This window comes from Drosophila arizonae, chromosome 3, assembly GCF_054131065.1.
Source record: "Drosophila arizonae isolate 15081-1271.41 chromosome 3, UAZ_ARI_1.0, whole genome shotgun sequence".
NCBI lineage: Eukaryota > Metazoa > Arthropoda > Insecta > Diptera > Drosophilidae > Drosophila > Drosophila arizonae.
Window position 1 is genome coordinate 6,911,021 of NC_142923.1, and position 12,298 is coordinate 6,923,318.

At 38.2% G+C, this 12,298-nt stretch overlaps 3 protein-coding genes across 14 annotated transcripts; 2 read left to right on the forward strand and 1 right to left on the reverse strand.

The window, feature by feature from the left end:
• The first annotated feature begins 9 nt into the window (after positions 1 to 9).
• Cka (Connector of kinase to AP-1) lies at positions 10 to 9,612 on the forward strand. Of its 12 annotated transcripts, none has more exons than XM_089466237.1 (6): positions 10 to 148; positions 1,219 to 1,910; positions 5,195 to 5,684; positions 5,745 to 5,963; positions 6,226 to 6,282; positions 6,522 to 9,612. In XM_089466237.1, the coding sequence occupies exons 2-6, from the start codon at positions 1,530 to 1,532 to the stop codon at positions 7,631 to 7,633; spliced, it is 2,259 nt and encodes a 752-aa protein (XP_089322363.1). In that variant the 5' UTR covers positions 10 to 148; positions 1,219 to 1,529; the 3' UTR covers positions 7,634 to 9,612. The 12 variants fall into 12 exon arrangements, with proteins under 12 accessions (XP_089322363.1, XP_089322366.1, XP_089322368.1 ...); XM_089466240.1 differs by lacking the exon at positions 10 to 148 and adding an exon at positions 155 to 309; XM_089466242.1 differs by lacking the exon at positions 10 to 148 and adding an exon at positions 384 to 403.
• A 144-nt stretch (positions 9,613 to 9,756) lies between these two features.
• CCDC53 (Coiled-coil domain containing 53) lies at positions 9,757 to 11,897 on the forward strand. The gene is made up of 2 exons (XM_018004871.2): positions 9,757 to 11,051; positions 11,108 to 11,897. The coding sequence occupies exons 1-2, from the start codon at positions 10,600 to 10,602 to the stop codon at positions 11,145 to 11,147; spliced, it is 492 nt and encodes a 163-aa protein (XP_017860360.1). The 5' UTR covers positions 9,757 to 10,599; the 3' UTR covers positions 11,148 to 11,897.
• RpL36A (ribosomal protein L36A) lies at positions 11,236 to 12,287 on the reverse strand. Its single transcript, XM_018004873.2, has 3 exons — positions 12,189 to 12,287; positions 11,765 to 11,938; positions 11,236 to 11,489 (listed from the first exon to the last, which is right to left on the reverse strand). The coding sequence occupies exons 1-3, from the start codon at positions 12,189 to 12,191 to the stop codon at positions 11,352 to 11,354; spliced, it is 315 nt and encodes a 104-aa protein (XP_017860362.1). The 5' UTR covers positions 12,192 to 12,287; the 3' UTR covers positions 11,236 to 11,351.
• Positions 12,288 to 12,298: the final 11 nt, after the last annotated feature.

The following is a 12,298-nucleotide window of genomic DNA, read 5'->3' on the forward strand; positions in this document are numbered from 1 at the left end:
GTACCTAATTAAAATTTAAATGAATAAAAAAAGCGTGATAAAATGTATTCGATGACTAATATTGGTCGACCATCATATAAGAAAATCGATAACAGCGTATATATGCGATCCGATAACTAGTGGTTGCCGGACTTTAAGAAAAATAAAGGTGAATGGAGTAAAAGCAGCTGCGTGAAAATCTAACAAACATTAAAATCATAGTCAAGCTGTGACATAACTTGCAAAATAAGCAAAGCGTAACTAACGCTTGCTTTATTGGAAAAGCACATAATTCTTCACATTTACTTAAAATTAAGCAAAGTGAAAATAGTACGGCCTGATGTGCGCTTGTATTTGTGTGTTTTTCTTTGTATATAGATATGTAAAGCGAGATAGCTATACAATTGCGCTACTAACACAACGTGTATGAGTGAGCTAAGTATATGCATGCGAGCAGCAGCAACTCTGATGTTTCAGAGTTCCAGGCCAAACATTCTGTGCGACGAACGGCTGAATCGACTTTTTGTGTGCAATGCACGACGTTTGCATTAATTATATTAGTAACAAATCGTAAATAACGCAGTCATAAATAGAAAAACGTATTTATTTTCAGATTTGTGATTCGTATTCAAAATAAAGTCTTTATTTGTCTGCATTTACACTGTAATGCCTTTTCGCGTCGCAGAAAAATTTAATGTGTGTGTGTGTGTTTTTTTTGCGTAAACGTCTCTAACCAAAATCGTAGTCGAAAAAAAACGGTAGCAACAACGTTTCCTTGGAAAAATTTGTAAATAGTCAACAAAATTGTCAAGTAAATGTGCGTAAGAATCATAGATTTATAAAAAAGTCGTATGTGCTGTATACATTGCTTCAGTATGTGTGCCTAAATAGTAGTAAACGTCGTTGTCGTTGTCATTCAAATCAGTGCGATTGGGTGAGTGCGTGTGTATGCATGTGTGTGTGTGTGTGTTGAGTGTGTGTTTGTGACGTTGTTGTATCGTAAAAAAAGAGTGAAAGAGAGCGCGCGCGGAGCGGGGGCGTGTAAGGTTCCGGTGAAGTGCGAACAAGAGAGTGTGAGAGAGAAAGGCAGAGCAAGCCGGGAGACAGGAGACAAGCCAGGCGAGCAGTCACTCATTTGAGCCCCGTATCCTTTTGCTTGCTTTTCTGCTACTCGGGAAAAATTCAATGACCTCATTTGTCTTACGTCTGGCCATTTCTGTTCTGTCTTTTCCAAAACAGGACCAATAGAAACAGCCATTTAAAAAATAACACTCGAGGGCAAGCTTTAAGAACCAGACCAATCAACGTGTCCAGCGCCATCGAGTGAATTATTTTGCAATACAAAAACAAGGAATAGAAGAAAACATATTCGGAAACAAAATACAACAAAAAAAAAACACAATAACGGATCGCTGTAACTGTCATAAGGAAGCCAGAGTTCGAGCATCTGGCTACGCAAAGCAAAACAATCTGCGAGCAGAAGTAGGAGGAGGAGCAGCGGATCCAACGTCAAGCCACAACACCAGCAACAAAAACAACACCAACAACAAATGGGAACCAATTCAGGGGCCACTGCTGGCATCAATAACAAGCCGGTCGGTGGCGCGGCAGTCCTGGGAGTTGGTGTTGCCAATTCCGCCATTCTTACCAACAGTTTAGGCAGCGGTGGAGGCGGTGGCCTCAGTATCAGCGGCCTGGGTGGACAGAACGCAAATGTGGGTGGCTTAGTCGGCGGCATGGGCGGTGCTGGCGGTGGCACTGGCAACAATGGCAGTGACGATAGTATGGGCGGACCCGGCGGTGGACCCAATAATCAGCAAGCAACAACGCCGCAATACACGATTCCGGGCATATTGCATTTCATACAGCATGAATGGTCGCGGTTCGAATTGGAGCGCTCACAGTGGGACGTCGACAGGGCCGAGCTGCAGGTGAGTTGGGTTGCTTATCCTTAAAGCTCACTTTCCATTTCAATGGGTTTTTCTTTGAATGAGTTTATCTGCCAGTCAGCGCACAGCTGTATCTAATTTATTTTGTAATCAACTTTATGCTCTGTTTGCTCCAGCGCTGCAACGGTATTCAAAATATGTATTTACCTACCTGTGCAAAAATAGTATTATATATTAGGAAAAAAATCATTTATTCACTAACAGACAGACTGAAAGAAACCGGGAATTTTATTGTTTTACATTTTACTTTATAATATTTGCTATAATTAATTGTAGCTATACTATTATTACTCAATAATATATTTTCATACTAATTGCTTATGGATGCATCAGCGGCAAAGCCTTTATTAAATAAAATGAGGGAATTTCCAGGAAATGTACAAAATTACTCAATTTTCTAATAACATGCAGATCGCCTATCGATGCTCTTGACTCTACCTCCACCCCCTCATACTCTCTCGCTTTCACCCGTATAGAGTTCATTAGCAGCTGGAAATGCGCTATCGTTATCGATACTACGCAGCATCGATGCGCTCAGTGTACATTCCGTTACGCTCTGATAAACAAGTGACATTCAAAACGTCACTGCACTGGAAACAAGTTGGCGACGACGCTGACTCTGCATTTTACCTACACAAGTTGCGCCGCACATATTTGTCGCAAACATTTATGTTTATGAACCTGTTCGCCTTGTTTGTGCTTTGCCAAAAACACAGAAAAAGGAAAGAAAAAAAATTATAAGAAAATAAAGCAAAGAGTGGGCAGTGACTAGACAACGGCGCCCATATCCAACAACAGCAGCCACCACACTTTGGAAGCCATTTTAGCGCGTTTGCATACACACACACGTGCTCTTTCTTATACATATGCATATGTATATAGATTTATATATGTACATATGTATGAGCGCCGGGCTCCACACGCTGAGAGTGTCTATTTCTAGCTTGCGGCTGTTTGTGTGTCAGTGTCAGTGCTGCACATGCAACGTCCTTGTGTTTGTGCCGGGGCTGGTTCATTGTACAATCTATCAACTTCCCGCTGCCGTTGCCGGCGGTGCTGCTGTCGCTGCTTCCATTGGAATCGATGGCAAATGCCGTCAGGCCAGCTGTTAATTAGTCTATTTGTTTTGCATTTGACGAATGGCCGTTTTGATGGAAGCGATTAGTAGAAAGAAAAACAAAGCGTAATTTCCTATCTGCATATATACATATATGTATATACAATACACATATATACATATATGTATGTATTTTATTTTACGTTTTATTTTTGGTCTCGATATGAGTTAGAGATATAGATACGTACAAATTTATTAAATTTTTTACTCATTGTTTTCCGTCTGTCTGGGCGTTTCATTATCTAGAGATGGGCTCGTGTCAAAGTTTACCAAACATAAAAGTATTGAAGTTATGCATCGTGACTATAGGAGGACTTTTTAATGCTTTTAATTTTTAATCTGATTACGTTGTGCTTATGTTCGTTTCGAAAGTTTCCGCAAATGTCAAAAACAAATTCATTATTCAACATTTATTTTGTACCAGCAAATGGCTGTTGCTCTGCTATTTGTATATCTTTGAAGAGAGCTTGCAAAAAAAAAAAAAATAAATAAATAAATATGCGCCACCTGCCTCCCACACTTTCGGCACTGTCGTCGTCGACGTCGTCATCACCATCATCATCACCATTGCATGTCGCTGGGTAATTTAAAAAGTGCTTGGCATTAACAAATACACACAAGTTCATTGGGATGTGGTGTTGTTGCAGTTGGTAGAGTATTGTGGCTAAAATGTGACAGTGTGCACTTCTGTCGCTTTTTGCATTGGCCACCTTTTTTCTTTCATTCAGCAGCTTTCAACACTGGCACGCGAACGGCATTCTAACATTTTGCTATTAAATGCGTGCTTTAATTAGTGGCCGTGCCAAATGAAATGCCATTGAATGTTAATTCAAATGCAGAACATGTTTCCATTAACAGCAACACCAGCAGCAGCAGAAGCAGCAGCAGCAATAACAACAAGAACAATAACAATAACAATAGCAGCAGAAGCAGCCGCCGCAGCAACTAAACAAGAATGAAACAAATTGTGTATAAAATCAAATGGCGGCACAGTTACGTTACGTGCTCTCTTCCTATGTCCCTCTCACTCTTTTACTCTCTCTGACCATTACTTCAAATCCGCTGCTCTCTTTGCTACTCTCGTGCGCTGCGGCTGCTTCTGTTATTAGCATGTATAAATTGTTATTGTTGTTGCCTTTGGGGCGCACACCCATTGAGAGCTGGCCAATTCTTTGTGTGTATGCATCTGTGTGTGTGCGTGCGTGTGAGTATGTGTGCACCTCCCCTTTTAAGACCAATTGAATGAGTGTGCTGAAGAGGAAATAAGCAAAAGTTTCTTTTTATTTATTTATTTATTTTTGCTCTGCATCGTCGTCACGCACCTGACACTCATTTTTTCGTTATTCTCCTGTTCATGTTAATGTTGTTGCTTTCTGCGCGGGCGTTTTATACAATAATATTCCGCTTCATCTCCCTTTCTCTATTGCAATATATTGCGTAGAAATCTATGATACATAACCTAACATAGTTGTTCCGCCTAAGGATTAGGGCGGGGTACGGCGAGGATGCTTGTACTGCTTTCACAATTCAACGCCGCATATCTTACGCAGTAGCAGTAAATGTTGCGGATTTCACTCTAGCTGCATTCCTATCCTTTTCACTCTCTTGGGCAACCACAATTAGTGCAGCAAGTCTGTAATTTTATATTACAATTAATTGAATTTAATTGTTTTTTGTTTTCGTTCGTTTTGCTATGGTGCAGCAGAGCGTCAATTATAAGACCAATCCAGCGTCGCGCCAAACGGAGCAATTGGAATGCAACGAGACGCATGCATTCATCATTCACACACACATACGCACATTACACATTACGTATATGCGTTCATATGCCACTCACATCCATATATATGTACATGTATGCATTTTTAATGGGAGCATATGAAAGCTTTCAAGCTTTACATTAATAAAAATTGATTATACCCTAATGGAGCATATGGGGTATTCGTATTTATATATATACATATGTCATACGTACGTACATATATGTATATATAATATTCATACACTATCGATACTTTTAACGTCTCGTCTTAAATATAATGTGATCAGTTATTATTACAGCATAAGTTGCTTATCGTTAATCTAGATTTGGCATTTATTGATATATCTATTTCAACTTAAACTAATCATTTTATCTTTTATTTTATAGGCGCGCATCGCTATGCTGCTGGGCGAGCGTAAATGTTTAGAGAGCCTCAAATCTGATCTGACGCGACGCATCAAAATGCTGGAGTATGCGCTGCGTCAGGAGCGAGCGAAATTCTATCGATTAAAATACGGCACCGATCCGCCGCAATTGAACGAGTTTAAGCCATCATCGAATGATGATGGTGGCATCGGTACCGATGTGGCCACCGATTCGGAAGTGCCCTACAGCTCTGTGTCGAACACCACGTGGCGGCAAGGCAGACAAATGTTGCGCCAGTATCTGGCAGAAATCGGTTATACAGACAACATAATCGATGTGCGTTCGAATCGTGTTCGCTCCATTCTTGGACTCAATAATAATGCGGATCATGATGGTGTCGGTGGTGGCGGCGGTGGCGGTGGTAACGCTGGCGGCATTGGCAGCGGTGGCGAGAATCTCAGTCCCAATATAAATGGCAATGAGAGCAATAAACGTGCCTCAGAATCGGAAGGTAGGTCATTACACACCCTCGTCCCCCCTGTTGAAGATTTGAATAATTTGCTCACATTAGGCCGTCATACTCCCGCTAAAAAAGTGCAACAATCGAATGATGCCATCATACTGGACACCGAGGCGGCAGTCATGGCCAATTTTGAGTTCCTTGGACCCACAGAGATGTCCGACGATGATGAAATCTCCGATGATCTGGAAATGGTGGCGACCGACAATGAGGATACTGATGTCAAAATGGCCAAACGGCCCAAGTCAGGAAAGGACATGCTTACCGAAGGTACGACTTGAGTACTATGGTCTTCTAGCTAATCCGCTCCCTCTTTATACCGATATACAAAGCCCTCCCACCCGTCGCATATTCTGTAGTATTTATATTTTTACTTTGCAAAGTCCCGTTTAAAAGAAAATAAGCATCCATAAATCCCATCCCCAATCGAAAAACAAACGCTGTATTTGTTATATGCTTTTCGCTTTCTGTTTCTTTCGCTTTTCTCTTCTTCTTCGTCTACGTCTTGTTGATGCGTTCATCATTTGCATAGATCTTGAGGCGGAGGTGGGAGAGCAGCTCTTAAACGATATGAATCTAATAACCGAAGGTGCTTTTTACTAATCACTCGAATAAAACAAATCACTAATTTCGAAAACTGCAAAACAATCTTTGGAAACTGTGACAAGAATCTAAATAAAATCTAGCGCTATTTTAACAACTATTAAAAGAGAAACTAACTCTAGTTAGTAAAACGTCAACATGTTTCCATTGATTGCCAATTCGAGTCATAATTATTGATTTCTGTTTTATAAAGTAAATTAAATTTCTTTTTGCATTTTTTCGCAGAGGTGGACGGTTCCTTGGGATTGGGTGAGCTAGCGCAGCTGACGGTGAACAATGAGTCGGACGGAGCGTACGATGCGAATGCCAAGGACGGCACTGGCGGCAGTGCCGGTGGCGCTGGCTATCGCAAAACCTGGAATGCCAAGTATACGCTGCGCTCGCATTTTGACGGAGTGCGCTCACTGATTTTCCATCCGGAGGAGCCCGTGCTAATCACTGCCTCCGAGGATAATACGCTCAAGCTGTGGAATCTACAGAAGACGGTGCAAGCCAAAAAATCCGCTAGTCTTGATGTTGAGCCGCTCTATACGTTCCGTGCCCACACCGGACCCGTCCTCTGCCTGGGCATGTCGTCTAGCGGCGAGACATGCTATTCGGGTGGCCTCGATGGCAACATCGAATGCTGGCAACTGCCATCGCCCAATATTGATCCATATGATTGCTACGATCCGAACGTGCATTCCGGCACATTGGAGGGTCATACGGACGCCGTTTGGGGTCTGACCACCATGCAGAATAATATTGTGTCATGTTCGGCAGATGGTACGGTTAAGCTGTGGTCACCATATACCAAGGAGCCGCTGCTGCGCACCTATACGGCCGCGGAGGCCGAGGGCGGGCCCTCATCCGTGGACTTTGTGCGCAACGAGGTGGATCACATTGTGGTGGCCTACAACAGTGCACACTGCATCATCTATGACACGGAAACGGGCAAACAGGTGATCAAGCTGGAGGCCTCACAAGAGATGTCCGGAAATACGGGGAAGTTCATTAATAAAGTCGTCTCCCATCCGACACTGCCCATCACAATAACCGCACACGAGGATCGCCATATACGCTTCTGGGATAATACATCGGGAACATTGGTGCATTCAATGGTGGCGCATTTGGAGCCGGTTACATCGTTAGCCGTTGATGCCCATGGACTGTATTTGCTGTCCGGTTCACATGACTGCTCCATACGCCTCTGGAATCTGGACAATAAGACGTGCGTGCAGGAGATAACCGCACATCGTAAAAAGTTCGATGAGAGCATATTTGACGTGGCGTTCCATGCAACCAAGCCCTATATAGCGAGTGCCGGTGCTGATGGACTCGCCAAGGTCTTTGTTTAACTTACATCGGACAAACCTCACCCCCAATTCCCAATCCCTAATCTCCACCTTCATACACACAGCCAATGCTGCAGCAGCTCTCAGCTAAGCGATTACGAGTTCGAGTTAAATAATTATACATATAAAAAAAATACACTTATATATATACATTATACTACTATACATTTAATTCTAATTATACAATTATATACATGAGATGAACAACAACAAACACACATTGCTATATATATATATATATATATATATATATATATATATATATATATATATACATATATAGATATACATGAAAGGGTATAAATCAACCTAAAAAATAATAATATATATATATATATATATATATATATATAATAAAATTGACATTATTATGGCATTTCCGAGAGTACGAGCGAGCACCATTTGTAATCTAAAAGATCAAGCGAATACGATAACAATATCTGTGCCGCAAATTAAACTCACATATACACACAAACTATTTGTTAACCACAAATGTAAAGTTCTTGATTTTATGGCATTTAATTTTTTATTTTTCTTAGCCACAATTTCAACAACTTTATGTTTTACTTTATTTTGTTTAATGTAGTCAATTGCCAATCGATGACAATTTAGTTTTTAATTATATTTTATATTGCTCTTAACTGCTCAGCGATTGCGTCAATAGTTGATCCAGTGGGAAGCTTTACTGTACATTTTATATAGAGAAAGAAAAAGCCCTTAAATGATATAATCGATTATGTAATGAAGTTGATGAAGGTACCTTTTGCTATATTGGCCACTCGCTGTGCAAGTTTTTTTTTTTGCAATTAAATGTACTCAGCTAACAAAAAAGGAAAAAAAAGAAAAAACCTTTACGTAATGATATATAGACGATCAAATTTGTAGAACATAAGTGGCATATATATAACGGTTTACATATATATATATATAGCCATTAGCCCCCTCTCTTAATCATACAAAAGGATGAAAAAACACAAAGAGCGAGTTGTAAATTAAGTTTAGTGAACGATGCCGACGATAAAGATGTTTATTTATTAAAAGTGTGAAAGTAAACAAACAGAAAGAAGTAAATAATCGCCAGAAAACTTTATTAAGCACTAAGTGAAAAGTAAAATGCTTCTATTTCTATAATTTTTCATATAAAAAACATATAGAAAAAGTACACAATGCTTGGGTTAGAGATCCGCAAAAATATATACAGATCCAGATCCAGATGATAAATAAAACATAATAAATAAATGCCGTTGAGCTATAACTGTATGCTAAGCTATTTATTTAATTTATGCCTAGTATTAAACATAAAACAAACAAGAAATGAAAAGGATTTCGTACACTTGTAATTGAATATATATATATATATATATATATATATATATATATATATATATATATATATATATATATATATATATATATATATATATATATATATATATATATACTCATAAATATATATATATATGATTTGGATCGCTTAACGATTCATTATTTGTAATCAAATAAACGTTAAAAAATGTGGACGTGAATGCCGAGCAACTCAATATTAGTAATAGTATTAACGATTATTAAAAGAAAAGGTAACGAAACGCAGCTAAAGAAAAAAAAGAAAATGAACCCAAGTTGATATTCGATAAAAAAAAAATATATATATATATATATAAATCAAGTGATGATTCATTACATATACATAAAAAACGTTTACTATCAAAAAATTATGTGTGTTTTAATTTGTACTTTTAGTTGTTACAAATTGAAAATGCGATATCATATATAAATATATACACCCACACACATTGTAGATCTATATGATATACTACTAAAAGAAAAACAAAAACATAATATAGTGGTAGCAATATAAACAAACACACACATATACAAACACATTAATACATTAAATCTATTGATTTTTAATTTTTTAATTGTACATTTTTTATTTTTTATTACCATGTATTTTTATTTTAAATAAAGTTTTACAAAATGAATTTGGCCTTGAGATATTTTTACAACACCAATGCATTTGTCAACAATACGAAAATATAAACAAATAAAAGCAATTTTCTAAAACGTTGTGGACCAGCGGGTTCTCGTTTGCAACGGTGCAGTTCATCCGAACAAAGTCAGTAAAAAAACACAGATCCAAACCTTTGTTGCCTTTTCATTTGAAAGAAGATAAATGACAGAAACAAGACAAAATTTCCGCTGCTGGCAGCAATTTTCATTTCATAATTGATAAAAAGACAAAACAAACGAAAAGAAACTCGCACAAAATGGTTTTTATTTTTGTACCGTTATACAAATCCACTGCCATATTTTCACCAAAACGCTAACATTACGAATTGAAATTAGAAACTGATTGTAAACATTTTTTATTTATTATTTTCACGCAATGGGAGGCCACAATTTATAATATATAAATAAAAAAAATAAAAAAAATAAAACATTCGATAGTGTTATTTGATAAATAACAGAAGCTGAATGCGCATGATATAATTACAAAATTAAGAGCAAAAAGAAAATAAATTTAATATTAAGTCGTACAACGTTCATTGTAGATTTGAGCATATAGCGGAATAGCCCCAATTCCCAGCACATAAGTTTATACATATAGAAAACAAAAATTTAAGAGAAAATTCATGCATATTAACAAAAAAAATATATATATATATTAAATATAAAAATACTTTTATAATACATCAAAAACAAACACCATACATGATACTTAAACAACAAGAACAAGAAAAAATAACAAAGAAAACTCACACACTTCATGTTAAGATATAATAAAAATGAATAAATAAAATATTTAAAAGCAATCAAAAAATACGTTAACGATCTTTTACAGCACTATTTGTACGCTTAAAGCACTGCATATAGTGTGGTGGGTAATCGATAGCATTATCTAACGTCATCGAAAGCGTCACATACCAAGTTAGTTATCGACATAAATACAATTAATAATAATAATAATAATGGAAGCAAGCGCAGCATTTACCGGGGACGTGGACAAAACGCAGATACCACCGCTAAATCAAAAGCGTATACTCGCTTTTGTTAATCACTTCTTACTAAGTACCTGCAATTTTCTCAATGAATTTGCCTTGAATTGCGAGACCAAATTCGTGCGAATGGAGCGACAGCTTCAACGAACTGAAGCTGCTTTAATAATCCTAGAAACGAAGCTTGCATCTATACCGGTGGATAAGGAAGTAGATAATTCCACCACAACGTCTGAAGCAAATACTGAGGCTACAACAAACGCAACCGATAAGCCAGAAGTAGAACCACCCGCAGAAATAAAAGGCGTTCGGGTGTGTGAAGATATTCGTTACAAGAAATACTTCAAAATGCTGCAAGTAGGTGTACCAGCGCCCGCGGTTAAAATAAAAATGAGCACGGAAGGACTGGATTCTGAAATGCTAGAGTAGGTTGACACAACAAAAATTATTTCTCCTTAGCTAAAACTATGTTAATTTGCAGTAAACCCGACTTTATGCTCGAGGATGGCATTCTGGAATAAAAAGCGGAATATTGTCCTGAACAGCATATATTGTGATATAGCATGAGCATGAAATGCTACACTTTTAAATAATACAATTGGTAAAATGTACTTCTACAATTTGTTTTATTTTCTCACTTGTTGCCGGACATGGCAAAACAGTCGATGAAAACTTAAAAACACTTCATTATCAAAAGGTAGCGGGCTATTACAAATCCTGGAAGCTTAGAACTGAATCATCTGTCCCTTGCGCTTCTTGTCGCCGCCCAGCTCGAAGTGCTTGCAACGCTTCAGGGGTGTTTGCTTGCGGTATTTGCAATCAGTGCATTCCATACGCAGCACAATTTTCTTGGTGGTCTTGGCCTGTTAGGGAATAAAAGAGTAAAGGCATTAATAACAGGTTAATAGATATAATTGTGGAGCTTTTCAAATTTAATATTTGTGTGTTGTGCAGGTGGGGCGCATATCGCATAAAAAGAGGCGAACACGCTGCCATTAAGGCCGCACGCAATGCAAGAACAAATTACTTTTGGCACCTCTTCCCAATGAATTGCTTAAAGCTTTATTTAACAGCGCAGCCAATTCAGTTCTACTTAAATGCCAATATTGATATGGTATTATCCCATTGAGTTACTCACCTTCTTCCTGAAGATGGGCTTGGTCTGACCACCGAAACCCTGCTGTTTTCTGTCGTAACGTCTTCTGCCCTGAGCACCCTTACGCTCCTTGGACTTCTTGTACTGCGTCACCTTGTGCAGCTTATGGACCTTGCACTTTTTGCAAAAGGTGCGACGTTGCTTAGGTACATTCACCTATAAGAATCAAACAACACATTAATTTTGGTTTTTTCAGTTCTCGGTTGCCGCCATCACAAATGTTAAACAGTAACACGGAAGCTTGCGTATCAAATAGAATGCATTGAAAGTACGCACATTCGTTTAATATTGTCACAAAATCACAGACAACATTATGTTGTGCAATAATCAATAATTTGTTTAACATTTTGAACGTTATAAACACGGATGTTTGCTGATTTTCGTCAAAGCCGATCAGAACACCTACCATCTTGAATAGGAAAGAAAACCCAAAAAGACGGAATTAGAGATGTGCAATAGTTACGTATCGCTGTGAATGGCCAAAAACAGTATTGCCAAGATTACCTACTTGTAACG